At 55.6% G+C, this 27,148-nt stretch overlaps 2 protein-coding genes across 3 annotated transcripts in view; both read left to right on the forward strand.

The window, feature by feature from the left end:
• The window catches only part of LOC123351985 (sialic acid-binding Ig-like lectin 13), a 216,994-nt gene that overhangs the window by 115,999 nt on the left and 73,847 nt on the right, over positions 1 to 27,148 (forward strand). The window lies entirely within an intron of this gene.
• Positions 25,680 to 27,148, forward strand: part of LOC123351529 (sialic acid-binding Ig-like lectin 5) — a 52,139-nt gene continuing 50,670 nt past the window's right edge. Inside the window, exons 1-2 of one of the 2 annotated variants that reach the window (XM_044990917.1) lie at positions 25,680 to 25,748; positions 26,871 to 27,032. In XM_044990917.1, the coding sequence (XP_044846852.1) occupies positions 26,897 to 27,032 (136 nt within the window). In that variant the 5' untranslated portion in view covers positions 25,680 to 25,748; positions 26,871 to 26,896. The remainder of the gene's footprint in view (positions 25,749 to 26,870; positions 27,033 to 27,148) is intronic. The other variant, XM_044990918.1, reaches the window with a different exon arrangement.

Consider the following 27,148-nt stretch of genomic DNA (forward strand, 5'->3'; position numbering starts at 1 on the left):
CAGTCATCTGGTACAGAAGCTGATTTAAATGCTTCATTAAATACCACTATTAGTAGTTCTGCAATTTCACATTTGAGTTTCTGCAGAAGTCTTCTCCAGCTTACTTATGAGAACGTCATGTGGGACTGTGTCAAAAGCCTTGCTGAAGTCCAGGCATGTTATGTCCACAGCTTCCTCCTAGCCCCCAACCAGTTACCTCGTCAAAGAAGGAAAGCGAGCTGGTTTGGCAGGATTTGTTCTTGGTAAATCGGTGCTGGTGATCACCCCTTCGGCCTCACAAATTGAAGGTTTTATACATTGTTCTAGTAGCTTTCCAGGTGTCGAGGTCAGGCTGACTGGTCTATAGTTCCCTGGCTCTTCCTTTTCCCTCTTTTAAAGATGGCCCCTCTGTTAGCCCTTCCCCCGTCTTCTGGGACCTCTCCTGGCATTGATGACTTTGCAAATATTATTGCCAGTGGTTCCAACTAATTCCTTCACCCCCGGGTTGAACAGCGTCCCACCCCACTGATTAGAATTCATTCAAATTGGTCAGAAGATTTCTGACATGTTCTTTACTTATCCTGATCTGCAGCCCTTCTCCTTTGTTGTCCGTGGTAACTTCACTGGTCGCCCGCTCACATGTTGCTTTTTTTGTGGGAAGACTGAAGCAAAGCAGGCACTGAGCAGCGCTGCCTTCCCACCATCTTCTGTCACCAGCTTGGGATTTTCTCTCCGATCTTATGATTCTTAGCCCTGGTCTACACTGGGAGGGGTGGGGATCGATCTAAGTTATGCAACTTCAGCTACGTTATTCACGTAGCTAAAGTCGACGTACTTAGATCAACTTGCCACGGTGATTCAACTGCTGCCACTCACCTGTTGACTCTGCCTGCGCCTCTCTCAACTCTGGAGTACAGGCGTAGCCGGGAGAGGGCTTGGGGGTCAATTTATCACATCTAAACTAGACGCAATAAATCGATCCCCACCTGATCAATCGCTGCCCGTGGATCCGGCAGGTAGTGAAGACATATCCTTACAGAAAATCTCAAGGTTTTTTGCCAATTTAAGGACTTTTTTAACCCATGATCACTCTGGACCATCTGGTGATGTGGGGATTTGGGCGGTCATTGCGCTGCCAGCAGCCCCAGATCAACCCCCGCAGAACCCAGCAGCACTGATGGTCCCCCAGGCAGATCTGTGTCCCCAAACAGCCTCTGCTCTCACACTTCCCACCCCCGTCTGTCTCTAGGTCTGTCCCAGCCAGACGCCTCAGCCATGGGCAGGGCCCTGCCGCCACAGCAGGATGCCGGGGAATGGCAGCTCCTGGCTCTGGGTCCCCCATGGAGAGCAGGGGGTCGTGCCCACCCTGCAGCCACACTGAGGGTCCTGATCCTCGCCCTGCTCTGGAGGGGTAAGTAAGCAGCACCTGCAGCCCCAGGGCAGGGGGAAGGGCAGAACCTGCACTAAGTGGGGCCAGGTCTGTCCCAGGACTTGGAAGGGAGACTGGCCAGAGGGGGAGGGGAGACCAATGCCCCAGTGTGGTGCTAGGGGGCGCTGAGTGACAGGGAGTGGGGGCAGGGGGCTCGATGTAGGGAGGGATGGAAACTAAACGGAGGGAGTTTTGGTCGAGGACCCAGGGCTGGGCTGGCAGGGGGCTGCAGGTCGGGAGCGAGGGGCACTCGCACAGCTCTGGTGGGAGCTCAGGGTTGGTCTCAGCTCTCTATGGGTTCTGCTTCGATCCCTCCCCATCCTCTGCAGGGTCCCTGTCCCAGCCACCTGGATTTACCCTGACGGTGCGACAGTCGGTGTCGGTGCAGGAGGGTCTCTCTGTTCTCGTCCCCTGCACCTTCATGTACCCAGCCTGGTACGACACCTACAATCCCAGGGCCCGGCTCTACAGATACTGGTACAAGGATCCAGCCGATGTGGGTTATGATCTGCCTGCGGCCAGCAGTGACCCCCGCCAGGGGATGTTGCAGGAGACCAAGGGCCGGTTCCGGCTGACAGGGGATTCAGCGCACGGCGACTGCTCCCTGCAGATCAGCGACGCCCGACGGACAGATGCCGGGAGATATTTCTTTAGAGTCGAGAAAGGAACATTGAAATACAGTTACCGCTCCAGTACCGATGGCACTAACCTTATGCTCATGATCTCGGTGCCAGGTAAGAGCAGCCGCAGTCACCGCAGATCAGCCCCACTGAGCCAGCCAGTCCCCACCCTGGGGCCGGATCAGGGACGGCGCCCCCAGAGGGGAAAGGCCCCATGACCCTGAGCGGGAAATGTCCACGCTGCAGGAACCCGCCCCCCAGTGCCCCGCCCGTGTCTGAGCCCAGGCCTCAGCCCGACCCCGAACGTCTACACAGACCTCGGAGGAAAAGTCCGCGCTGCAATCAGAGACCCGCAGCCCAAGCCCCGCGAGCCCGACCCAATGGACCCAGGCTCTGAGCCTCGGCGCCACGGGGCTTTGAGGGCAGCGGGGATGGACCCTGCCAGTCCTGGGCAGCCGGTATCAACATCCGGCTGTTCTGGGTGTGGCTTTTAGCCGCCCCTCTGGGTGCAGCCGGGCTGCAAAATACTCAGGCCTGGCCGGCCAAGCCCGGGAAAAAGGAGACGGCTGGGGAGAGATGAACCGAGGAGGGAAGGCAAAGGACCCATGACGGGGGTGTCTGATGTCCCTGGTGGTGGGTGGGGGTGGGAGTGGGAGTGGGGTTATTTAGAGCCCTGGCTCTGTCCCGCCCTGAGGAGGGCACGTTTGAGGAGCCGGACACTGAACGTCTTGGCACTCGGCAAACACTGGGGCTGTGGATGCTCGCTCAGGTACCCTAGAGCAGCCCGGCCCCTCGTTAGTGACTCTGCCAATTAGGCCCAATTTTGACCAACCAGTTTTGGTCCCTTGGGTTTCCATTTCCCACGGTTCCGGTTCCCCGGTGCGACCCTAACCCCTGCCCCTGGGTTCCGTCGGGCGCCTCTTGGGTGGGGCTCAGTCGGGTCTGTCGCTTCCCTTCCCCCCCCACGGGCCTTGTGTCACTTCAGGGACTTTCCCGTCCCCCAGTTGAGCTCACAGCGAGGGGCCATGTCTAGGCTCTGTGATCACTAGTAACACCCTCCTCCCAGGCCCCCCAACATCACTGGGACCCTGACCAGGAATGGACGCCCCGATGAGAGGCTGTGCTGCAAGGCCCGGGAATCAGCGAGTGCCTCCTAGTCACGCTCTGCCCACGCTCAGGGCCAGGCCCCAGGGTCAGCTGGGCCAGGCTGGTCCGTGCCCAGAGGGGAAAGCCTGAGGGAGCTGCTGGACTGTAGGAAGGGTGTTGGGGGGAGAGGGCCCAGTTCTCTCTGTCTCCAGACCCAGGGCAGCACTAGGGGGCGCTGGGCAGCGGTGAGGAGATGGGTTAGGGAGCGATCACTGTGATGGAGACCTGCTGCCATGGCAACGCACCGAGATTGTGCACCCTCCCCAGAGGGGCCGTGTCTCAGTGCCGGGTGAGCGGTCCGTGTATAAACAGCCCCCATGTCCCACCCTAGTGGTGGCTGCGTCTCAGTTCCTTAATGGGGGATCTCTGGGGGGATGAAAGCCGCCTGCTCGTCTCTTCCAGTGCCAGATGTGTGGGGAGCTGAGGGCGACGACGTGTCTCTGGAGACCCAGGAGGTCGACTCCCTGAGCCTGAGCTGTGAGGCTGGGAGCAGAGCCGAGGTCACCCTGAGCTGGGCCAACGGGAACAAGTCCCTGAGCTCTGGCCAGGGAGGGGCCGGGCACCTGGAGCTGCTGAATCTCAGTCCAGGGGACACTGGGGAGTATCGGTGCTGAGCCAAGAATCCCTTTGGGTCGGCCAGCCGGGCCCTGCGTGTGCATGTGCAGAGTAAGGCTCTAGGGGGCGCCATGGCAGACAGAGGGTCCTTAGTGAGTGCGCTGGGCTGCAGGGAACAGGGCGGGCTGGGATGAATGAGGGGTGCTGGGCTGTGGGGAGGGGTGGGGGCAGGGGCGGCGAGTTATATGGGCCCTTGGGGCCCAGGCCCCACCAATAATCCAGGAGCTGGGCTCAGCCCCACCAATGTTGGGGCCCCAGGCCCTGTGCTGGGGGTCCCCGCGTTGCAACACCCGGCACTCTCACTCACCGCAGCGGCAGCGGCAGCGGCAGCTCCCGGGCCTCAGGAGCGACTGGACTCCCAGCCCATTGGCCGGGAACCCCAGCCAATGGGAGCTGCCGGGGGCGGTGCCGGAGCTGCCTGGCTGCGCCTCCACAGCAGGGAGGGGGAGCGAGCCACAGGCAGCGGCTGAGCCCTGGGTAGCCATTGTGAGCAGCAGACAGACACAGACGGTGAGCTGTGGGCAGACACACACACACATACACAGTCAGCCGGGGAGGGGGGGTTGGTGGGGATAAACACACACAGCCAGGGGGTTGTGGGACAGACACACACGGGGCGGGGGGTTGGTGGGGACAAACACACACAGCCAGGGGGTTGTGGGACAGACACACACGGGGGGGGGGGGTGGGACGGACAGACAGACAGACAGACACAGCCTGTGAGCTGTGGGGGCAGCCAGACACACACACACACACAGCCGGGGAGGGGGGGTTGGTGGGGACAAACACACACAGCCAGGGGGTTGTGGGACAGACACACACAGGGGGGGGGACAGACAGACAGAGCCGGAGGGGGGTTGGTGGGGACAAACAGACACAGCCAGGGGGTTGTGGGTTGTGGGACAGACACACACAGTGGGGGGCAGCCAGACAGACAGACACAGCCTGGGGTTGTGGGACAGACAGACACAAGGACACAGCCAGGGGGTTGTGGGACAGACACACACAGCCGGGGGTGGTGGGGGCAGCCAGACACACACAGCCGGGGATTGTGGGACAGACCGACACAAGGACACAGCCAGGGGGTTGTGGGGACAGACAGACGGACACAGCCGGGGGAGTTGTGGGGACAGACAGATGGAGCTGTGAGTGGGGAAAGGAGCAGCAATGGGCACCCCGGGGCTGGTATAAAATACACAGGATGGGGGGGGGGCTTCCTGAGGGGACTATAGCAACACCCCCCGCAGAGCAGACCCAGGTTGCAGCTGGCTCCGCCCATCACAGCCCCCTGCCCCCACAGAGACCCACACAACCCTCTGCCCCCTCGAGAGACTCCCAATGACCCCTGTGCCCCTGTCACTCCTCTCCAAAGAGCCCTCCCCTTTGTGCCAGCCCACTCCCCTCCCCCACTGCCTCCCCTCCTCCAAAGCTCCCTACAATCTCCCCCTTTGCCTTCCGCCCCCCAGCCCAGCCCATTCCATTGGCCGGGAGGCTCCCAGTCTAGTAGCTAGCAGGGCCCATGGGAGCTGCACCTGAGGCAGGGTGCCTGCCTGCAGATGCAGACCTGCCTGGCTGTGCCTCCACAGCACAGAGAGGGGGAGCCACAGGTGAGCAAGCCCTGGTCATCATCATCATCACAGGCCCAGTAATTCTCTGGATATTTAATTTCACTGAGGCAAAATGTGTGCAATTTTATGGGTTGAATGATTGAATGACATAATACCCACCTGCCTGCATTGTCCGTCACTAAGTCCAGTAATTTTGTCAAGTGTTTGTTGCACAACATGGTGGTGCCTACCCCTACCTTGTGCTTTAGGGGGTGATGGGGTCAGGGCAGCCTGTTATAGAACTACCTGATTAGTAATTGGATATGTTTGCTCCCCCTGATGTTAGAACCTGGCTACACCACTGGGGAGGGGAGCTTCCTAGACCTGTGCAGCTGGGGCTTAGGTGAATTTTGTGATACTGTGCCCCTTCCCAGCTACCACCCTGCAGTCCCCACTCCTGCACCATGCTGGGCAAGGGGCAGCCCCATCCCCAGTGAGACTGGTGAGGGGTGGCAGCAGGGGAGGCCATACGTGATGGCAACCTCCCCCCTCGGTACCCACCATAGGGGAGCCGAGTGGGCTTTCTGGACCTCAGAGGGACCCTAGGAGCATGTGCAGTGAACTGCGGGGGAGAGGAGGGGTCCCTCCCCTGGAGCTTGCTGCTGCCAGGGAGGGTGGAGGGGAGTCCTCTTTGGCCCTAGCCCTGGAGCAGCCTGTCTGCACCCCAAGTTCCTTATCCCCAGCCCTGCCCCAGAGTCCTCACCTGACGGGAAAAACACGCAACTTAAATTTGGTGGTCAGTTTAGAGTATCATAGAATATCAGGGTTGGAAGGGGCCTCAGGAGGTCATAAGGTCCAACCTCATGCTCAAAGCAGGACCAATTCCCAACTAAATCATCCCAGCCAGGGCTTTGTCAAGCCGGGCCTTAAAAACCTCTAAGGAAGGAGATTCCACCACCTCCCTAGGTAACCCATTCCAGTGTTTCACCACCCTCCTAGTGAAAAAGTTTCTCTTAATATCCAACCTAAACCCCACTGCAACTTGAGATCATTACTCCTTGTTCTGTCCTCTGCTACCACTGAGAACAGTCTAGATCCATCCTCTTTGTAACCCCCTATCAGGTAGTTGAAAGCAGCTATCAAATCCTCCCTTATTCTTCTCTTCTGCAGACTAAACCATCCCAGTTCCCTCAGCCTCTCCTCAGAAGTCATGTGCTCCAGCCCCCTAATCATTTTTGTTGCCCTCCACTGGATTTTCCAATTTTTCCACATCCTTCTTGCAATGTGGGGCCCAAAACTGCACGTAGTACTCTAGATGAGGCCTCACCAATGTTGGATAGAGGAGAATGATCATGTCTCTCGATCTGCTGGCAATGCCCCTACTTATACAGCCCAAAATGATGTTAGCCTTCTTGACAAAGGCCAGAGGAGGGAGTGTTAGTGCCTGTGTGGACTTCTGAGAAGTGCATGGGGTGGAAGGAGATGCTGGGATGCTCTGGAACCACTCCTTCAAAGCCAGTCAGGACTCTGGGGGAGCCTCCTCTCTGAGCAGACTGTCTCCAGGGCAAGAAGCTAACACCTTCCTGGGTCTGACCTCAGAGCATTCAGCATGCCCTTCCACACCATCTCTTTAGCAGTGAGTCCGCCCAGGCGGGGTCCTGGGGCAGCCAGAGGTCCCTGCACCCCAACTCCGCAGTCAGATGTGACTCTCAGCCAGACTGTAAAACAGAAGGTTTATTAGATGATGGGAACACAGTTTAAACAGAGCTTGTTGGTACAGAAAACAGAACCCCTCGGTCAGGTCCATCTTGCGGGGTGGGGAGCCCAGAACCAAGTTCTGAGTCTCTCCCCATTTCCCCAGCCAGCTCCAAACTGACACTCCCTCCTCTGGCCTCTGTGTCTCTTCCGGACAAGGAGGCCACCTGATCTCTTTGTCCCCAACATCTTCAGTTGGCATCTTGCAGGGGAAACTGAGGCACCCACACAGTATTCAGAGAAAATATTAAGAACATTCCCACTTCATCACAACAGGTACAACAAAATATAATACTGTATATTGAAGTAGGCAAGTGCTGCTTCTCACTTTCCACTTTTAATTGACCCTTGTAATCTTGTGGCGCTGACGCGTTGTAGCTTCATTTTATATCGCCTTACAGGGCGGGAGCGGGGGGGCACCACCATTTTGGGCCCCACCAAAAATTATACAAACCTGCCGCCTATGGGTGGGGGTTCATTGGGGGGTTCTGGTCTGCGGATCAGGGGGTCAGTGGAGGGCTCTCTCCAATCTAATACGTTGCCGTGGGTATTTCAGCTCTAGAGAGGACTCTGAAAATCACTGTCTCCAGAGCTAACAGGAGCGACCCCCAGCTATTCCAAGGTATCACTAGGGGGCGGGGAGTGGGGCACGGGGCCTTTCCCCTCTAGTCTGGGCAGGGACTGGCTGGTTCAGGGTGCGAGTGGCTCTGTGTTATTTCTATTCCCAGACCGCAGCAGGCTGGTGGCGAACGGGTCACAGCTCACGGCTCAGGAGGGCGACTCCCTGCGGTTCCTCTGCTCCGTCGCCAGCAGCCCCACCACGGTGCTGGGCTGGGTGAGGGGTGGCCGAGCCGTCGAGGGTACCCGCCCCATGGGGAAGAATCAGCTGCAGCTGGAGCTGCCCAACGTGACGGCCGAGGCCGGGGGGCTGTACGGGTGCTGGGCCCAGAACAAGGAGAGCTCTGCCCAGGGGACGTTCCAGCTGCTCGTCGAGTGTGAGTGGGGTTAACCCCTGGGACGCTGACACTGGAGAGCAGCAGTGTTAATCCATGGGACTCCTCGCCACTGAGTACTAGCAGGTGTCACAGGTGCCTGGCCCCTTTAAACGGAGACAGAGCCAATGCCCCAATGCCATAGTTAATTAGCTGCTTCAGGGGCAGCCCCAAGGGGGGCAGCTGAGGCTTGAACGGACTCCTGGGCTGTCTACAAGGGCCGTGAGCGCCCAGGCTGAGGGTGGAGAAGCAGGTGAAGTGCAGCTGGCCAAGGATGGGGCCAGATCAGTGCCCAGGGGCTGGCTGAAAAAGCGTCTCAGGGCAGACAACCCACAGGACTCCCTGCCCCTGGGTTTCTCTCTCTGACTATTAATTTGTTGCTGTGTCTCCTGCTCTCCCCAGACAGCCCCCGGCCGGGGACCAGGCTGAACTCGTCCTGCCAGCGCCAGGGGCCCAGCATCAGCTGCAGCTGCTCCCTGCGCTCCCACCCCCTACCCCAGCTCCAGTGGCAGGTGGACGGGGAGCCCCTGGCTGGGAACAGCTCACGGGGGGCCCTGCAGGTCAGCTCGTGGGCCCAGGGGGACGAGGCCGTCAGCACCCTGAGCTGGACGGGAAGCGGGGACAGGGGGCCCCGGATCTTCTGTCTCGGCTCTAACCCCCACGGGAGCTACGCCGCCCTGCACTTTGACTTCAGCCCCCCGCAGAGAGGTGAGACACTCGGACTCCTGGGTTCTGTCCCCAGCTCAGGGTCTTGCAGTTGGAGGCAGGGGAGATGGGAGCCAGGACTCCTGGGTTCTCTCCCAGCTGTGCTCTGTGCTGTGTGTTTTCGCAGGTGCAGAGGAGCCTGGCAGGTGCAGAGGAGTGCTGGGCGTCGGGGTGGCCTGTGGCCTGGGGGTCGCCGTTGGCTTCTTTCTTCTCGGGCTCTGTGTGATCAAGTGAGTTTGAGGCCTCCCACCCTGACCCCCAGCTGCCTCCCTAAGATCCCGCTGAGTTCCCCTGCCCTCTCCCCTGGGCTATTCCAGGTCCCCCAGCCCCCTCCCAGTAAGATTCTCCCCCTAACTCCTCTCCTCAGCCTAACCCAGTCCCCTGCGCTCTAGCCTCTCATACTGATGTGCCACCTTCCTCCACCCCACGGGGCTATTCTAACCCCTCCCCAGTCTCATGAGTCCATCCTGATCCGTCTCCCCACAGGCTGCGGGGCCGGGAGCCGGCGCCCCCCAGTGCTGAGGCCAGGGAGATGGATAACCGGAGCCAGGCCGAGCACACGGCCGACGACGCCAGCCTGATCTACAGTAACATCCCCACCATCCCCATGGTATGTACCTGGGGGGAGCGGGGGGACCAAGCCTACCTGGCCTTCCCACCCCGTCTCTGCCCCCTCCATTTCTCCTTCTTCCTCCCCCCGCTTTCCCACCCCCTAAAGGAATGCAGGACTATAAGCCAGGCTTTCGCCAGGGCACACAACCCCCCACATGTGCCCAGTGCAGGAAATGCACCACTGCCACCAGCCTGGGCTCCCCAAACTGTGTGGGATTGGCCCTGCTTGCAGAAAATGCACCTCATCCCTCGGGTCTTGCTCAGAGGGGAGGACGTGCAGCGAATGCCAGGGGCGGCTCTAGCTTTTTGGCCGCCCCAAGCAGTCATGCGCGGGAGGCGCCCCGGAGCCGCGGGAGCAGCGGACCTCCCGCGGGCATGACTGCAGAGGGACCGCTGGTCCCGCGTGGCTCGGCTGGACTTCCCGCGGCTGCGGACGGCTCGCGGGTCCGGCGGCTCCGCTTGAGCTGCCACAGTCATGCCTGCGGGAGGTCCAGCCGAGCCGCGGGACGAGCGCCCCCTCCGCAGTCATGCCTGTGGCAGGTCCAGTAGTCCCAGGGCTCCGGTGGACCTCCCGCAGGCATGACTGCGGCAGGTCCGCCGGCCCAGCCTGACGCCCCCCCCGGCAGCAGGGGACGCCCCCTAGATTTTGCCGCCCTAGGCACCAGCTTGTTTTGCTGGTGCCTAGAGCCGCCCTTGGCGAATGCATTCATGTGCACTCACAAAGTGCACGGGACTAGATTGGGGCTGGAATGCTGCCAATCCCTGAGCATCCCCTGGATGCACCAACTGGGCAAGAAATGCACTTCTGCAGCTGCCTGCTATGGTATCAGGTGCTTGTCATCAGACAGTGTATGCAGGGTGCTCCGTGTCTGTTGCAGCCTTCAGAAAATGCAATGAATGCATCAGCATGGGCTGTGCAACCACGAGATGCATGGGATCAAATCATGCATGCATAGTACATAGAATGCACACAGCCCAATGTTTCTTGCTAATGGATGGCCAGTGCAGGCAATGCAGTGAATGCAGTAACTTAACTGGTGCTGCCCCAAGACACATGAGATCAGTTAATGCATGCTCGGAGCATGAAATCCAGTTAATACTTTTCCTGAACTTGTTCTGCGATGAGATGCATGAGATGAAATCCTGCATGCCTGGTGCATAAAATGCACACCCCCCATGCATCTTGCTAATCAGGTAGTGAATGCATTAACCGAGCTGGTGCTGGCATGGCATTGGCTCATGCCTGCAGCGAGTGTGAAACACACCCAATCCCCCATCTCTTGCTAGTGCACGCCCGATGCAGGAAATGCATTTGCATGGCAGGTGGGGAAAATGAGTCTGGGGCAGCCCATGTAATCAGCTCAGCAGGGTGGATGCAAGTCTCTGCATGGTGTCTCTGCCTTGCTTCTCACTCAGCATCACAAGACTCCAGCCGACCGTCGGACCAAAGGCATCCAGGACGGGACTGCAGCAACAAAGGCCCCGCTAGGCCCCAGGGAGCCGGATGAGCTGCATTATGCCTCCATCAATGTCTCCAAGCCACAGCGCACAGGGGGGGAGCCTCCAGAGGCCCCCACCACAGAATATTCTGAGGTCTGGTGGAAATAACCCCTTAGTGCCATGGGCCCAGGCTGGGCATCTCCGGCCCATCCAGTGCTGTTGGGGGGGGTCACAGCAAGGGGGGAAGGGGGCAAAGGGTCGGCCCAGGACTGGACTCAGGACGGAGTCAACTCGGCCTTGGAGATGCTGGAGCGCTGCATTGAGGGGAGGTATCCCAGAGTCCCCTGCAGCCGGGTCCCAAAGCCTGCCCCCTCCCAAACCCCACTGTCCCCAGGTGAAAGAGCCTCTGATGTCTCAGCCACAGAGAGTCTCTCTTCTACCCTGCCTGAGCCCTCACCCACTCGCCTCACAGATGGGCAGGATGGTGACACTCAGGGGCAGCAGCTGGCGGGAGTGGAGGGAGGGGCTTCTGTCTAACGTGCTGGCCTGGTGCTCAGGCTTCCTGGCTTCTTGTCCCTGCTCCACTTAAACTGCTGTAGATGAGGCTGAGCCAGTTGCTGCATCTGTCTGGCCTCACTTTCCTCACCTTGAAAATTGAAATGATGATAAAAATATAAACTCTGAGGGGCAGGGACTGTTTCTCACTGTGTTTCTGCAAATCCTGGCGAAAGGGGACCCTGATCTCAGGTGGGGTAGGGGCTGTGTCTCCCTGTATGTCTGGGTAGCACCTGGTACAACTGGGCCCTTGTCTCTGTCGAGGTCAATCAGTGCCACGTGATTATAACTTCTTAGTAACAATGTTATATTAAAGGTAACTTGTTCACTCCAAAGCCAAAAACATCCGATTGTAAAATCCCCTGTTTACAAGCTGTAACTTGAAATAGATTTTCATGTGTCATTTTTTGTCACTGCTACTTTTTAAACAAAGAGCCAATAACAACTATGGCTTATTTGTGTCCAGTAAAGAATCAGTTTTCACTTCTGCCTTTCCCCTGGGAGGGCCCTGATTGCAGCTGGTTTCTGGACAGCACCAGGCATAACACGCCCCGATCCCAGCTGGGGTGAGGGACTGTCTTGGGGCAGTGCCTGGCATGACGGGGCCCTGAGCTCAGCCAAGGTTTCAAAAGCACTAATGCAATACAAATAACATGGACCTATAGGGCTTTACCAGTCCTCCGGCCTGATTTTCACACTGTTGCTAAAGGCAATGGAGGGGATATAATATCCATCGCCGTCTGTAGGGAATTTCATTTGGCACCACATGAACTTTGGATTAAAAAACTAGAAGGATACGAAATTACCACGATCCAGATTCAAAACTGGCTAACTGCTAGATCTCCAGAGGTAACTGTCACCAGGAACTCTGCAGCGAGCACGTGTTTCCAGAGGGATCCCGCAGGGAACTGTCCTTGGCCTGATGTACTTTAACACCTTTTTTAACAACCTGTAAGACAACATAAAATCAGCCCTGGTCAAGTTTGCAGATGACACACAGATGGGGTGAGTGGCAGATAATGAGGAGGCCAGGTTACTGCTGCAGAGCACTGCAGGTCGCTTGGTAAACTGTCAAGTATCAGAGGGATAGCCGTGTTAGTCTGGATCTGTAAAAGCAGCAAAGAATCCTGTGGCACCTTATAGACTAACAGACGTTTTGCAGCATGAGCTTTCATGGGTGAATACCCACTTCTTCAGATGCCAGAAGTGGGCATCTGAAGAAGTGGGTATTCACCCACGAAAGCTCATGCTGCAAAACGTCTGTTAGTCTATAAGGTGCCACAGGATTCTTTGCTGCTTTTGGTAAACTGGGCACAAGCAAACAATGTGTGTTTCAATAGGGCTAAATGTCAACATGTACAACTAGAAAGACAGGGCGTCAGCCGGACTCACAGGACGGGGGATGCTCTCCTGGGCAGCAGGGACCCTGACAAGAATTCGGGGGTGATGCTGGACAAGTAGCTGCACATGAGCTCCCGGTGCAATGCTGCGGCCATCCTGGGTGCATCAACAGTGAGCTCTGGAGTCAGAGAGGGGAGGTGATTTTCCCTCTGGATCTGGCCCTGGTGCCAGGGCCGACTCCAGGCACCAGCTGAGCAAGCTTGTGCTTCGGGCGGCAGATCCTACGGGGAGGCTTACGCCCAATCCAAGGGTGGCACGGCAGGTTTTTTCTTTTTTTTTTTGGTTCTCTGATCTGGCCGCTCTCTAGGAGGCAGAGGGGGGAGCTCCCTGCAGCAAACTCAGCAGGGCAGCCCGCGTCCTTCCCTCCCGGCAGGCGGCGCGGTGGTTGGGGCTGAGCTCTGGCCACACCCCTTCTCTCTCTCTCCCCCACTCCCTCCTCCTCCCCCACACTAGACCGGGCACGCACTCTGCCGCACAGGGAGTCCCTCTGCACCCTGGCTCCGGCCGCCCTGTAGGGTTTTCTTGTTTTGTTTTTTTCCCTGCTTTGCCGGCTGTGCTGTTCCTGCCCCTCCCCCGCTTGGCCGCTCCAGCTGTGCTGGGGTTTTTTGTTTTGTTCCACCCCCCCACCCCCTGCTTTGCTGCTCCGGCCGCCCCCCCACCCCTTTTTTTTTTTTTTTTTTTTGCTTGGGGCGGCAAAAAAGCCAGAGCCGGCCCTGCCTGAATCATAGAATCATAGAATCATAGAATCTCAGGGTTGGAAGGGACCTCAGGAGGTATCTAGTCCAACCCCCCTGGTGCGAGTGCTGCTGGAATCAGTGTCCAGTTCTGGTGCCTGCAGTTCCAGAAGGATGTTGACCCATCGGGGAGGGCTCAGAGGGAAGGCAGGAGACTGATGAAACGCTTAGAACAGGGGTCGGCAACCTACGGCACGCGAGTGGATTTTGAGTGGCACGCAGCTCCCTGCCGCGGTCCCAGCCCCCAGCCCCACTCAGCCCCCCCCCGCCCCCCGCTCTCCCCTGCGGGGGCAGGAGGCAGAAGCTTGGTTCTGCGGCAGCCAAGCTCCCCCCTCCCCCGCTTCTTCCCCCAGCGTGATGCTTTCCTGCCCCGCCCCCTCTCCTTCCCTGCGCCAATCAGCTGATGGGAAGAGTGGCAGCCTGCAGGCAGCTCCGTGCAGGCCGCAGAGAGAGGTGGGGATGGGGCCTGGGGGAAGGGGGTGGAACAGGCACATCCCTTCCAGCCCCCTGCCATGAGCAGCTCAGGGCAGGGGTCTGGGAGCACCCCTACGAGCCAAGCACCCCAGCCCTCTGTCCTGACCCCCACACACACACTCAGCATTCTGCCCTGCACCCCCCACACCACCAGCCCTCTGCCCTGACTCCCCCCTCCACTGTCTTCTGTCCTATACCCCCCACACCCGCAGCCCTCTGCCCTGAAGCCCCCACACACTCAGCATTCTGCCCTGCACCCCCCATACCCCACAGCCCTGACCCCTCACACACACTCAGCCTTCTGCCCTGCAGCCCTCATACCCCCAGCCCTCTGCCCTGACCCTTGAATCCCCACACACACCCAGTCCTCTGCCCTGAACCCCCCACCCCAACACACACCCAGACTTCTGCCCTGCATCCCCACAGCCCCATACCTCTGCCCTGAACCCCCCTCACACACCCAGCCCTCTGCCCTACATCCCCCCCAGCTCTCTGCCCTGCACCCCCACATCCCCCATCGCTCTGCCCTGAACCCCCCACTACACACAGCCTTCTGCCCTGAACCCCCTACAACTCCAGGCCCTCTGCCCTGAACCCTCCCCACTCCAACACTCACCCAGCCTTCTGCCCTACATCCCCCCCACACCCCAGCCCTCTGCCCTGATCCCTGAACCGCCCCCACCCCAGCCTTCTGCCCTGAACTCCCTCCCCGAGTCCTCTGCCCTGAGCCCTGAAACCTCCCCCCCCCGCCCGGTCTGGGGTCCCAGCCGCAGGCTCTGCTCATCCCAATGCTGGCCTAGGTGAACAGAACCCCAGACCAGCAGCAGGCTGAGCGGGCCAGCAGCGTAAGATCAACATTTTAATTTCATTTTAAATGAAGCTTCTTAAACATTTTGAAAATCTTGCTTATTTTACAATACAACACTAGTTTAGTTATAGAATATATAGACTTGTAGAGAGAGACCTTCTAAAAAAGGTTAAAATGTATTACCGGCACGCGGAACCTTAAATTAGAGTGAATAAATGAAGACTCGGCACAGCACTTCTGAAAGGTTGCTGACCCCTGGGTTAGAAAACCTTCCTCCGAGTGAGAGATTCTGGGAGCTCCTGCTGTTTAGCTTAACAAAGAGCAGGTTCAGGGGTGACTTGATCCTGGTCTATAAGTACCCATGTGGGGAACAAATATTTACTACCGGGCTCTTCAGTCACGCAGAGGAAGGTCTAACACCATCCAGCGACTGGAAGTTGAAGCTCAACAGATTCAGACTGGAAAAGATGTAGAAATGTTTAACCATTGGGACAACTTACCCAGGGCCTGGTGGATTCTCTGTCGCTCGCAATTGCCAAACGAAGATGAGCTGTTTTTCTAAGGGCACGTCTACGCTGGCAAAGTGCCGGCAGTTACAGAACCGCTCAGAGAGCACTGAAGGGAAACCGCTGTTGTGTGTTCACACTGACAGCTGCCTGCGCAATACCGTGTTCACACTTGTAGCACTTGCAGCGGTATTCGGAGCGGTGCACTCTGTGCAGTTATCCCACAGAGCACCTCTTTCTCGTCTGCCACTAAGACTTGTGGGAAGGTGGATGGGGTCGCGGGGCATCCTGGGTCCTGTCCCAATGTCCCATGATGCATTGCTTCGAATCCCAGAAATCTCTGTGCTTCCGTCCACATTTGGTGCCATCTCTCAACAGTTTGTCTACTGTGCGCCCTGCCTCTTCGGGCTGCAGGAATGGATCCCGCACTGTTGACAAGAATGCTGCTCGCTCTCACTAACACATCACGCGTGGCAGTGGAGTTATTCCTTAAACTACAAAGGCAAGAGGAGTGCAACATTGATCTCGCCACGCGTACTACCTACGACATGAGATTGTTTGTGGCATTCATGGAGGTGCTGACCACAGTGGAAAACCGCTTTGGGGCTCAGGAAACAAGCACTGAGTGGTGGGATCACATTGTGATGCATGTCCGGGATGACGGGCAGCGGCTGCAGAACTTTCGCATGAGGAAAGCCACATTCATGGATTTTTTGTCATGCGGCACAAGGACATGAGAATGAGAGCTGCCCTGCCATTGGGAAGGTGTGTGGCGATTGCACTGTGGAAACTGGCTACTCCAGACCGCTACCAGTTCGGAGTGGGAAAGTCGATCGTTGGACTCGTTTTGATGGAAGTGTGCAGGGCCATTAATCACATCCTGCCCCGAAAGACCGTGATTCTGGGCAACGTCTGTGACATTGTGGATGGCTTTGAACAAATGGATTTTCCTAACTGCGGAGGGGCGATCGATGGCACACACATTCCAATTCTGGCACCAGACCACCTAGCCACGGAGTACACCCGGTATTTCTCTATGGTTCTCCAGGTGCTTGTGGACCATCGTGGGCATTTCACTGGCATTAAGGCAGGCTGGTCCAGAAAGGTGCATGATGATACACACATCTTTTGGAACACTGGCCTGTTCAAGAAGCTGCAAGCAGGGACTTTCTTCATGGACCAGAAGATCCGTGTAGGGGAAGTAGAAATGCTCATTGTGATCCTGGGCATTTTGCCTACCCCTTAATGCCGTGGCTTATGAAGCCATACATGGAGCAACTTGACAGCAGCAAGGAGCAGTTCAACTACAGGCTGAGCAAGTGCAGAATGACTGTGGAGTGTTCATTTGGCTGTTTAAAAGCCCGCTGGCGATGCCTGTATGGGAAGCTGGACATGGCCAATGACAATATTCCTAGGCTTATAGCCACGTGCTATATGCTCCATAATATTTGTGAAGGGAAGTGGATGTTTTCAGAGAACTATCCACAATGACTCCAAGATCTCTTTCTTGAGTGGTAACAGCTCATTTTATATGTATAGGTGGGATTATGTTTTGCAACATACATTACGTTGCATTTATTATCATTGAATTTCATCTGCCATTTTGTTACCCAATCTGTGATGCTCTGTACCTTGGGGGAACATCCTGCACCTCCATGTTCATCCTTATAATATGAATGTGTGGAATCCAGTGGAAAGTTTGTCATGTTGGGTGTCTTTGGAAGGCTCATGATGCACTGAGCATTGTTATAGTAGGTTGTAATTTCATGTATGTAGTGATGAGGCTGAAAAATGTGTCCTCATGGCTTAAAACAAGCTGTAGCAGGGTGCTGTTGCAAAAGCACCTAATTAGCCCCTGCCCAGTCAGCTCCAATCAGGGGAAACAGATTGGGGCTGATGGAAAAGGCCTGATGCTGGCCCGAGAATTGGCAACACCTGGTGGCCTGACAAACCAAGGGCTATAAAGGCTGGGAGGGAGCAAGGTGGAAGGGGGTAGCCAGGGAGAAGTCAGTCAGGGTGGGAACTAGAGGCCTCCTAGCTGAAGGCTTGTTCTGCCTGTAAAGGAGGTGACTAATCCTGTAAAGCTTGTATATAGACGGACACTGGTGGTGGGATAACCTTAAGTAAAAAAATAAAGACACATTTGTTGTACAACCCTGAAGACTCTCTGAGCCTTTTTGGGGGCATCAAGTGGCCCCAGGAAGAGGGGTGGGTCATGGACCCTGTTACACAAGCCCAGGAAAAAAAACTCTCCATGAGCAGAGGGGCTGTTCACACCTCATCAGGGCATGTATAGGACAAACCCAACCCAGCCTCACAGGAACAAAGGACACTGACCTAGGCAACAACAAAGGATCTGATTGGGTGTACAGGGATAGATGGGGGGGTGTATGGGGATAGATAGATGAGAGGAAGGAGGGGGCAGATAACGACTGGCAATTAACACTTACCCTCCGAGAGCACAGCACTAAGAGATGGACCCAGTCACCATGAGCCTCATGTTACTAGCCATGTCGGGTTTCATTCTCAACTTTGGGGTGCCAAGATTTCCGAGTGAATCTCATTTTTTCCTGCATGTGAACCTGGTAATTCCCAAGACCCAGGAAAAACACATGAGTCAAATACTGAGCTCAATACAATGCACAAGCATCACTCACCCAGCGCTGAGATGCGGCCACCTCTGGGGTGGGGTGCGGGGGCTGTTTATACAAAGATCTTTTCCCCGGCTGGTGCTGAGATGCAGCCAGCTCCAGGTGGGGCATCTGTTTAACAGCAACCAACGGAAACCTCCCGGGCAGCTACTTAAATAGAGTTTGAAACCAAATGGGGATTAACCAGAGGCAGAATGTACCACACCAAGCTAGGGGCCGGCCCGGACACCGGGGTTCCTGCCCCGGATCTCACCCCAACGAGCAGGAATCTGCCCTGATCCGCATGGATCCAGTGCAGCAAGTTCTAACCCACTAGACCCGACAGCCACAGTCCCAGCAGGAATCTGCCCCGGGCTCCCCCCTTCCACCACTGGCTGGGGACCTGTGTCCATGCGGCCGAGCCCCAGTGTTCAATGGGACCAGCTGTCACGGTCTCCCAGGACTTGTGCTCTCTCGGCTCTGTATGGTCCCTGGGGGGAACCCCCTTCAGAGCCACAGCCCTTCTCGGGCATCTGCTCTCTCCCGGGGGTTCAGCCATAGGCCCATCGGCCTCCTGGAACCGGACCTCTCTGAGCCTTAGCACACCTGTCTCTGCTGCGGGTCCCCTCAGGGAGTCCACTCCGTGCCCAGAGAGAATAATGCCACCCTCTTCTCTAGACCAGAGCGACTCTCAGCCAGGGTAACAGCAGTAGCGTAGCTAGTGGGGTGCAGGGGAAGCAGCTGCTTCCCCTCAGCACATTTTCAAAAAAGCTGCACCTTAGGCAGGGTTACCATGGTATCAGGGGCGGGACCCACGCTTCGCTCTGAAGCTTGGCCTGCCCGGCTTCCCCCAGCCTGCTGCACACCCTGCCCCTGCTGATCAGGTGTGTCTCCCAGAAGGAGGGATACAGCTGATCCCGCGGCAGGGAGGGGAAGAACTGAGCTCCAGCAAGCTGGGCTCCTGCAGGCAGGCTCTGCCGGCTTCCCCTAGTGCACTGCATAAACCCTGCCCCCTCCCTGCCTCACGGATTAGCTGTCTGTCTCCCTTCTGCTGGGAGACAGCTAATCGGTGAGGCAGGGAGGGGAAAAGAACTGAGCTCCAGCAAGCTGGGCTCGCCGACTAGCTGTCTCCAAGCAGGAGGGAGACAGACAGCTAATCGGCGACGCAGGGAGGATGGAAGAACTGAGCTCCAGCAAGCTGGGTTCCTGGGAAGGAGGAGAGGCTGGGGCCTTGGGGAAGAAGGGGGTTGGTCAGGGCATGCCCCTATAGGGGGCAGAGGCACCCACCCACCCACTAGTCAACTGTTTATGGGGCCCGTGGGGGCCCACGAGCCATCAGCTGTTTGGCATTGGCGGGGGCAGTAGGGTAGCTAGCTAGGGGAGTGCGAGTGCTCCTGTTTAGCTGGTTTTTGGCCACCAGCCAATCAGCGAGGGGAACTGCTCCTGGAGCAAGGGGCTGAGCAGCTGAGAGACCCCACTTCCTTCTCCTACCTGCTTCTTGTGGCGCTGTGGCAGGTGCTTTCTCTGGCTCTGCAGCAGCAGCTCCTAACCTCTCCCCCAACTAAAGGCAGCCAGTAGCAGCAGCAGGTAAGTGTATTTCAAAGGGGGTCCGTCTTGTGGTGAGGGTGGCTTGGGGGAGGACTGGAAACCCCCCGGTGGCTGTGAGAGCCAGCACCTGGCTGCTGGTGGGATGGCCCTCTGCATGGTGGGGGGCAGGGGGCTCAGCCAGAGGCATCTCCAAAACATCCCCTGCACCCAGGCAGCTATACCAGGAGAGGTATTGGTGTAGGGTGGGGAAGGTGCATCTCCTGGTCTCCTGTGGGGTGTGGTGTCCCTGCCTGCCCTCCCTGCCCAGGCAGAGTTGCCTGCCTCTCAGAGACAGTGGCCATGTAGTGTGCTTGGTTCCCCCTCCCTGGCATCTGGGTGACTGCCTCTTAGGGGGTGAGGGGTGGAAGGTTAGAGGCAGTGGGGAAGGGATAGGGGTGGGGGGGTAGGAGAGGAAAACTGAGACTATCAGGGGAAATCTTCATATCAGCACAATCTCTGCCTTGGGGGTGTGGATGGAATTGTCTCCCAAGGGAAGGCTGGAACGAACTAGCTGCTGTTGTAGTATGTTTAGTTTAGCCCATGTGCTCTGGCAAACACAAGTCCAGGCACCATGTTGGGGGGCAGGGAGAGGCCTGATTTTCCCTCTCCTATTAGGGGAAACCTGAATTGTCCCCTAAGGGAAGGGCTTGTGATCATGTTGGGAGGAGGGGGAGGCATTGCGAGTCCCAGGGCTGAGTAATTCTCTGGTGATGATGGTCATTATGTTACTAATTGTCATTCACTTGCTGCACACAATGGCTGGTAATGGTTGTTTAACAAGGTCAATGCCTTGTTTCTTGGGAGTTGCCTTCTGTAACTTCTCTAATTTCATCCCACTGTCCTGTGAGTACAAATTCTGGTTCTAAGGACCAGGTGCCTGGATCCCATATTGTCTTGCATTGGGCTTGGGAATTAGTGCCCTGACATGCAACTCCACTTATTGTGCAAGTGTAGATCCTGCTGTTAGTACAACTATCTGCAGGTGCCCTTGTGTTTAGCTAAAACTTTGGACTGAGTTTAGTGGGGATGGACTCAGAGACTGAGAGCTAAACTGTCACAATTATCCTGCTGTGTGGATCCCAGTGGGCTTGTACTGTGAATTTTTGGCATGCACATGTGGCTATATGTATCTCATTGTGCTGATAGTGCTACTTCCTTGGTGCGATGATGACATTATGCTAAGATGAATTGTGAAAATAGTGTCCTGGTGTGATGGTGGTTCATGTGAATCTTGCATTTTTGTATGCTGGGTTGGTGTAGCCCTGTTGTTCCCAGGAAATTAGAGCCACAAGGTGGGTGAGGTAATATAGTTTATTGGAGCAACTTTTGTTGGCGGGGGAGGGAGAGAGAGAGACAAGCTTTGGAGCTTTCATGGAGTTCTTTCTTCATCCTGAAGAAGAGTTCTGTGAAAGCTCAAAAGCTTGTCTCTCTCTCTCACCAACAGAAGCTGGTCCAGTAAAATATTTTACCTCACCCACCTTGGTATATATTAACCCCCCCCCCCATATTACCTCCCCCAGCTTTCCAGGAGTGAGTTTTCATGGTGACATGGGAAGTGCTCTGACTGGTCCTGACTTCTCTGTATCAGCCCCTCCAGCTTGCACTGCAGCCTGAAGGCTGGAGGCCTGCAGCGCTGAGACTCTGTGAGATGAGGGACTCACAGACCCAGCTGGGAGGGGAAGGGCACCTCCTCCTCGGCCTCTCTCTCTTGCTGCCTCCTTTTCCCAAGTGCCTCATGATGCACAGAGCCAGCGTGGCCAGGTGCTGCATCGGAGAGTCTCCCAGTGCAGCCCCCACCCCCTCTCCCCCATGTGAACCCCCAACAGACCCTGCCCACCTCTGTCCAATTCTCTCTCATATGTGGGGGACTGTGCCCCCCCCCGCTCCTGTGTGCTGCCTGCTTCCAGGGGTCACAGATCGCAGAGCAGCCCCCTCAGGAGAGATGCGAGGGGCTGTCCCACCGGGTGCGTGCGCAGCCCCCCGGAGCGCTGCTTTGCCCCGTTGTAGCCGAATTCGTGTTATCGGGTCACATTCTATCAAGGTAGAGGGGTAATTTGATATGTCGGGTGGCGCCTTTTTTATGTGTTCGCTCCCCCTGATGTTAGAACCTGGCTATGCCTCTGAAGCCTTCTGAAGACACCTGCAATGTATTGGATACCACACAGTCATTTTACAATGATAAAAATGGGGCTGTAGGTTGTTCCCCTGAGGTACAGAGTGACAAACCCAGCCTGGGGCAGATTGGAGCCAGCGCCCCATAGAGGGGAAAGGCCTGTGCCCCATTACCGCCCCCCCACCCCACAAGCCAGTTTCCCACACACACGTGAGGCACCGAGATTTCCAGGGGCTGGAACCAGCTTGTGCAAGATGTTCTAGGGTCAGATTCCCACGCTGACTTCCCCTTCCTGTCTTGAACTCTCACATCTCTCCACAGCCCTCGCCCTGACACTCACACCCGCTCCCTGCCAGGCAGGTCTTCACACACCCGGCTCTTCCCATTGGAGTCAGGATTTTCTAGCCATCCTACTTGGGCATCTGCTGTTCCAGTGCGCTGTTCCCAGTCGCCCCACCCCAGAGGCGAACGCATCTCAGCTCCAGGTGAGCAACCCCTGGGCAGTGTCGCTGTGTGGCTGTTCCCCAGCTGCCCCGCCCCAGAGGTAGCTGCATCTCAGCTTGGGGTCAGCAATTAGTGACATCAGCAAGTACAATATGATAAGAGGTGTGAGCTGCTAGTGTTCAAATATTATCGTGTGACTGGAAAACACAATAATAAGGGGCTAGAGCTGGGACAGGGGGCAGGTAGCCAGGACCCCCGGGTTCTATTCCCAACTCTGGGAGGGGAGTGGTCAGAGAGGTGGGGTTGGAAACCAGGACTCCTGGTTTCCATCGAGAGCTCTGGGACCAGAGTGGGGTGTAGAGGGTCTCAGAGTCAGGACTCCTTTCCTGTCCCTGGCTCTGGGAGGGGAGCAGGGTCCAGTGGGTTACAGTGGGGGTTGGACGCAGGGAGTCAGGACTCCTGGGTTCTATCCCAGCTCTGGGAGCAGAGTGAGGTGTAGAGGGGCTCAGAGCCCAGACTACTGGATTCTATTTCCAGCCCCACAAGCAATATGCAGCCTGTCCCTGTTGCAGGGAAGCCGCAGGCAGCCCCAGCCAGAGGGAGGGGAAGTCAGCAGGATGCTGGTGCTGGGGTTTCTGAGAAAACATCTCCCCCAAATCCCCTCCTGCTGAAATCACTTCTGCTTTCACATTCCTTTGCAATCTGCGTCCTCAGGCTCCGAGTCACAAACCCTGGGGAAACCGGGCTGCAGGGTCGGAGAGCCAGGCGCCAGGCCCGCTTCTGCAGGTCTAGGGGTGAGTGGAAGTAGGAGGAGGAGGGACGCGGATGGTCTGTGGTGACTGGGTTGCTCCACAAACCTGACTGGCAGCCCCTTGCTATCCAGCCCTGGGCTCCCTGCCCACACAGCTCTGCCGATACCCCTCAAGCCAAAGCAGGGTCCTGCCCCAGGAATGGAGGCTGGATCTCAGGGCCAGCCCCTGCTCTTATAGCCCTGGGCAGCGGGGCCCATCCCAACCTGGTTTGTCAGGGGATGGTGCATGGGCCATGGGGGATCCAGGCTGAGACCTGCCCAGCTCACTGCCCCAAGCACCCAGGCGGGGGGATGAGAAAACGGGCCCCAAAAAAACAGGTGCGCGGAGACAAAGCACAAATCTGTGGATTTTAAAAGCCAATCGCAGGATTCTTAGAGCAAATCTCAAGATTTATTACCGAATTTTGGGGAGGGGTTCTGGTTCCCATTATGTTCACTTTAAATCTTGGGATTTTTTAGTGAATCCTAGAATCACAAACCCACAGGGTGAGAAGGGCCCACAGGGGTCACCTAGTCCAACCCCTGCCAAGATGCAGGATTTCTTCGGTCTAACTCATCCCAGACAGATGCTGTCCAGCCTCCTCTCGAAACCCACCAGTGAAGGAGCTTCCACCACCTCCCTGGGCATCTGGTCCATTGTCCGACTGCTCTCACAGCTGGGGAGTTTTCCCTGAGATTTAATCTCAATTGACTCTGTTGCCGTTGAACCCATTGCCCCTTGTCCTACCCTCTGGGTTGAGAGAGAACAACTTTTCTCCAGCTTCTTTATGGCAGCCTTTCAAGTATTTGAAAACCGTGATGATGTCCCCCTCCAAACTACCCATGCCCAGTTCCTTCAGGCTGTGCCCCTAGGGCTTCCATTCCATCCCTTTGATCATCTTTATCCCTCGTCTCTGGATCTTTAACAGTTTCCCTGCATCCTTTCTATACATTGGTGACCAGAACTGGACACAGTCCCCAGCTGAGCCCTAGCCAGTGCTGAGTAGAGCGGTACTGTCCCCTCTCCTGACTTGCATGCTCTGCCTCTGTTAATGCAACCTGACATTGCATTTGTTTTTTTGCAACAGCATCGCATTGCTGACTCCTGTCGAGGTTGTGATCTACCCCAAATCCCAGCTGCTTCTCAGCAGTGCTGCTGCCAGGCCAGTTCTTCCCCATCCTGTATTTGTGCATTTGGTTTTTCTTCCGTACATGGAGCATCTTCCCTTTGTCCTTGATGAATTTCATTGTGTCATCTACAGGCCAGTTCTCCAATTTATTGAGATCACTCTGAATTTTAGCTCCATCCTCCAAAGTATTGGCAAACCCCCCACCCACCAGTTTTGTGTCATCTGCAGATTTGATCAGTCTGCTCCCTAGTCCTGCATTCAGGTCATTGATAAAGATGTTAAACAACACAGAACAGATCCCTGTGGAGCCCCACTTGAGACCTCCCTCCAATCCCACATCGTTCCATTAACAGTTACTCTTCGTTTGCGGTTTTTTAACCAACTATGTATCCACTTAATGGTAGTTCCAAGGAGCCCATATTTCTCCATAAGAGCAGCCATACTGAGTCAGACCAAAGGTCCATCTAGCTCAGTCTCCTGTCTTCCAACGGCAGCCAATGGCAGATGCCCCAGAGGGAATAAACAGAACAGATAATCATCAGGTGATCCATCCCCTGTCGCTCATTCCGAGCTTCTGGCAAACAGAGACTAAGGACACCATCCCTGTCCATCCTGGCTAATAGCCATTGATGGACCTGTCCTCCATGAATTTATCCAGTTCTTTTTTGAACCATGTCATCGTTTTGGCCTTCACAACATCCTCTAGCAAAGAGTTCAACAGGTTGACTGTGCATTGCATGAAAAAATACTTCCTTTCGTTTGTCTTAAACCTCCAGCCTATTAATTCCATTTTGGGACTCCCAGTTCTTGTGCTATGGGAAGGAATAAATAACACTTTCCCATTTACTTTCTCGACACCAGTCATGATTTTACAGACTTCTATCATATCCCCCCTTAGTCGTCTTTTTTTCCAAGCAGAACAGTCCCAGTTTTATTAATCTCTCCTAATACGGAAGCTCTTCCACACCCCTAATCATTTTTGTTGCCCTTTTCTGAACCTTTTCCAATTCCAGTTTGGGATAGGGCCACCAGAACCATACGCAGTATTCAAGATGTGGGTGTAGCATGGATTTATATAAAGGCAATATGATATTTTCTGTCTTATTATCTATCCCTTTCTTAATGATTTTGTTCACTTTTTTGAGTGCCGCTGCACAATGAGTGGACATTTTCAAAGAACTCTCCACAGTGACTCTCAGATCTCTTTTTAAATGGTAAGAGCTCATTGTATATGTATAGTTGGGATTATGTTTTCCAATGTGCATTACTTTGTATTTATCAACATTGAATTTCATCTGCCACTTTGTTACCCAGTCACCCAGTTATGTGAGATCCCTTTGTAGATCATCACAGTCAGCTTCGAACTTAACTCTCTTGAGTAGTTTTGTATCATCTGCAAATTTTGCCACCTCTCTGTTTACCCCTTTTTCCAGATTGTTTATGAATATATTGAACAGAACTGGTCCCAGTACCGACCCCTGGGGAACATGACTATTTACTGCTCTATACTATGAAATCTGACAATTTATTCCTACCCTTTGTTTCCTATCTTTTAACCTGTTACTGATCCAGGAAAGGACCTTCCCACTTGTCCCATGACAGCTTACTCTACTTAAGACCCTTTTGAGAGGGACCTTGTCAAAGACTTGCTGAAAATCTAACTACGCCATATCCACTGGGTCACCCTTGTCCACTTGCTTGTTGACTCCCTCGAAAAATTCTAGTAGATTGGTGAGGTATGATTTCCCTTTATAAAAACCATGTTGACTCATCCCTAACAAATCGTGTTCATCTCTGCATCTGATCATTCTGTTCTTTACTGTAGTTTCAAACAGTTTGTCTGGCACTGAAGTTAGGCTTAGTGGCCTCTAATTCACGTCACATTAGCTATAACCCAGTCATCTGGTACAGAAACTGATTTAAATATATGTTACATAACACAGTTAGTAGTTCTGCAATTTCACATTTGAGTTCCTTCAGAAGTCTTCTCCAGCTTCCTTATGAGAACATCATGTGGGACTGTGTCAAAAGCCTTGCTGAAGTCCAGGTATATTATGTCCACCACTTTCCCCCAGCCACCAGCCAGTTACCTCGTCAAAGAAGGAAACCAAGCTGGTTTGGCAGGATTTGTTCTTGGTAAATCCATGCTGGTGATCACCCCTTCGGCCTCACAAATTGAAGGTTTCATACATTGCTCTAGTAGCTTTCCAGGTGTCGAGGTCAGGCTAACTAACTGGTCTATAGCTCCCCGGCTCCTCCTTTCCCCCCTTTTAAAGATGGCCCGTCTGTTAGCCCTTCCCCCGTCTTCTGGGACCTCTCCTGGCATCCATGAGTTGGCAAATATATTGCCAGTGGCTCCAAGATTTCTTCCACTAATTCCTACAGCCCCCTGGGTTGAACAGCTTCCTGCCCCACTGCTCTGAATTCATTCAAATGGGCCGGAACATCTCTGACGTGTTCTTTACTGATCCCAATCTGCCGCCCTTCCCCTTTGTTGTCCGTGGTAACTTCACTAGTTCCCCGCTCACATGTTGGTTTTTGTGGGAAGACTGAAGCAAAGCAGGCACTGAGCAGCGCTGCCTTCCCACCATCTTCTGTCACCAGCTCAGGATTTTCTGGCCAATCTCATGATTCTTAGAGAAAATCTCAGTTATTTTGCCAGTTTAAAGATTTTTTTTTTTTACCCCACGATCTCTCGGGACCATCTGGTGATTTGGGGATGGGGGGTGTCAGTGTGCTACCAGAAACCTGAGATCAGCCCATTGCAGAGCCCAGCAGCACTGATGGTCCCCAAGGCAGATCTGTCCCCTGCCCCAAACACCCTCCACTCTCACTTCCCACCACCCATCTGTCTCTAGGTCTGTCCCAGCTGGACGCCCCAGCCATGGGCAGAGCCCTGCTGCCACCACAGGATGCCAGGGAATGGGAGCTCTCATCTCAGGGTCCCCCATGGAGACCAGGGAGTCCTTCCCCCCCTGTGGCCACTCTGAGGGTCCTGATCCTCGCCCTGCTCTGGAGGGGTAAGTAAGCAGCACGTGCTGACCCAGTGCAGGGGAAAGGGCAGAACTTGTGCTAAGCTGGGCCAGATTCATCCCAGGACTTGGAAGGGAGACTGGCCACAGCGGGAGGGGAGCTC

The sequence above is a fragment of the Mauremys mutica genome, chromosome 17 (assembly GCF_020497125.1).
Source record: "Mauremys mutica isolate MM-2020 ecotype Southern chromosome 17, ASM2049712v1, whole genome shotgun sequence".
NCBI lineage: Eukaryota > Metazoa > Chordata > Testudines > Geoemydidae > Mauremys > Mauremys mutica.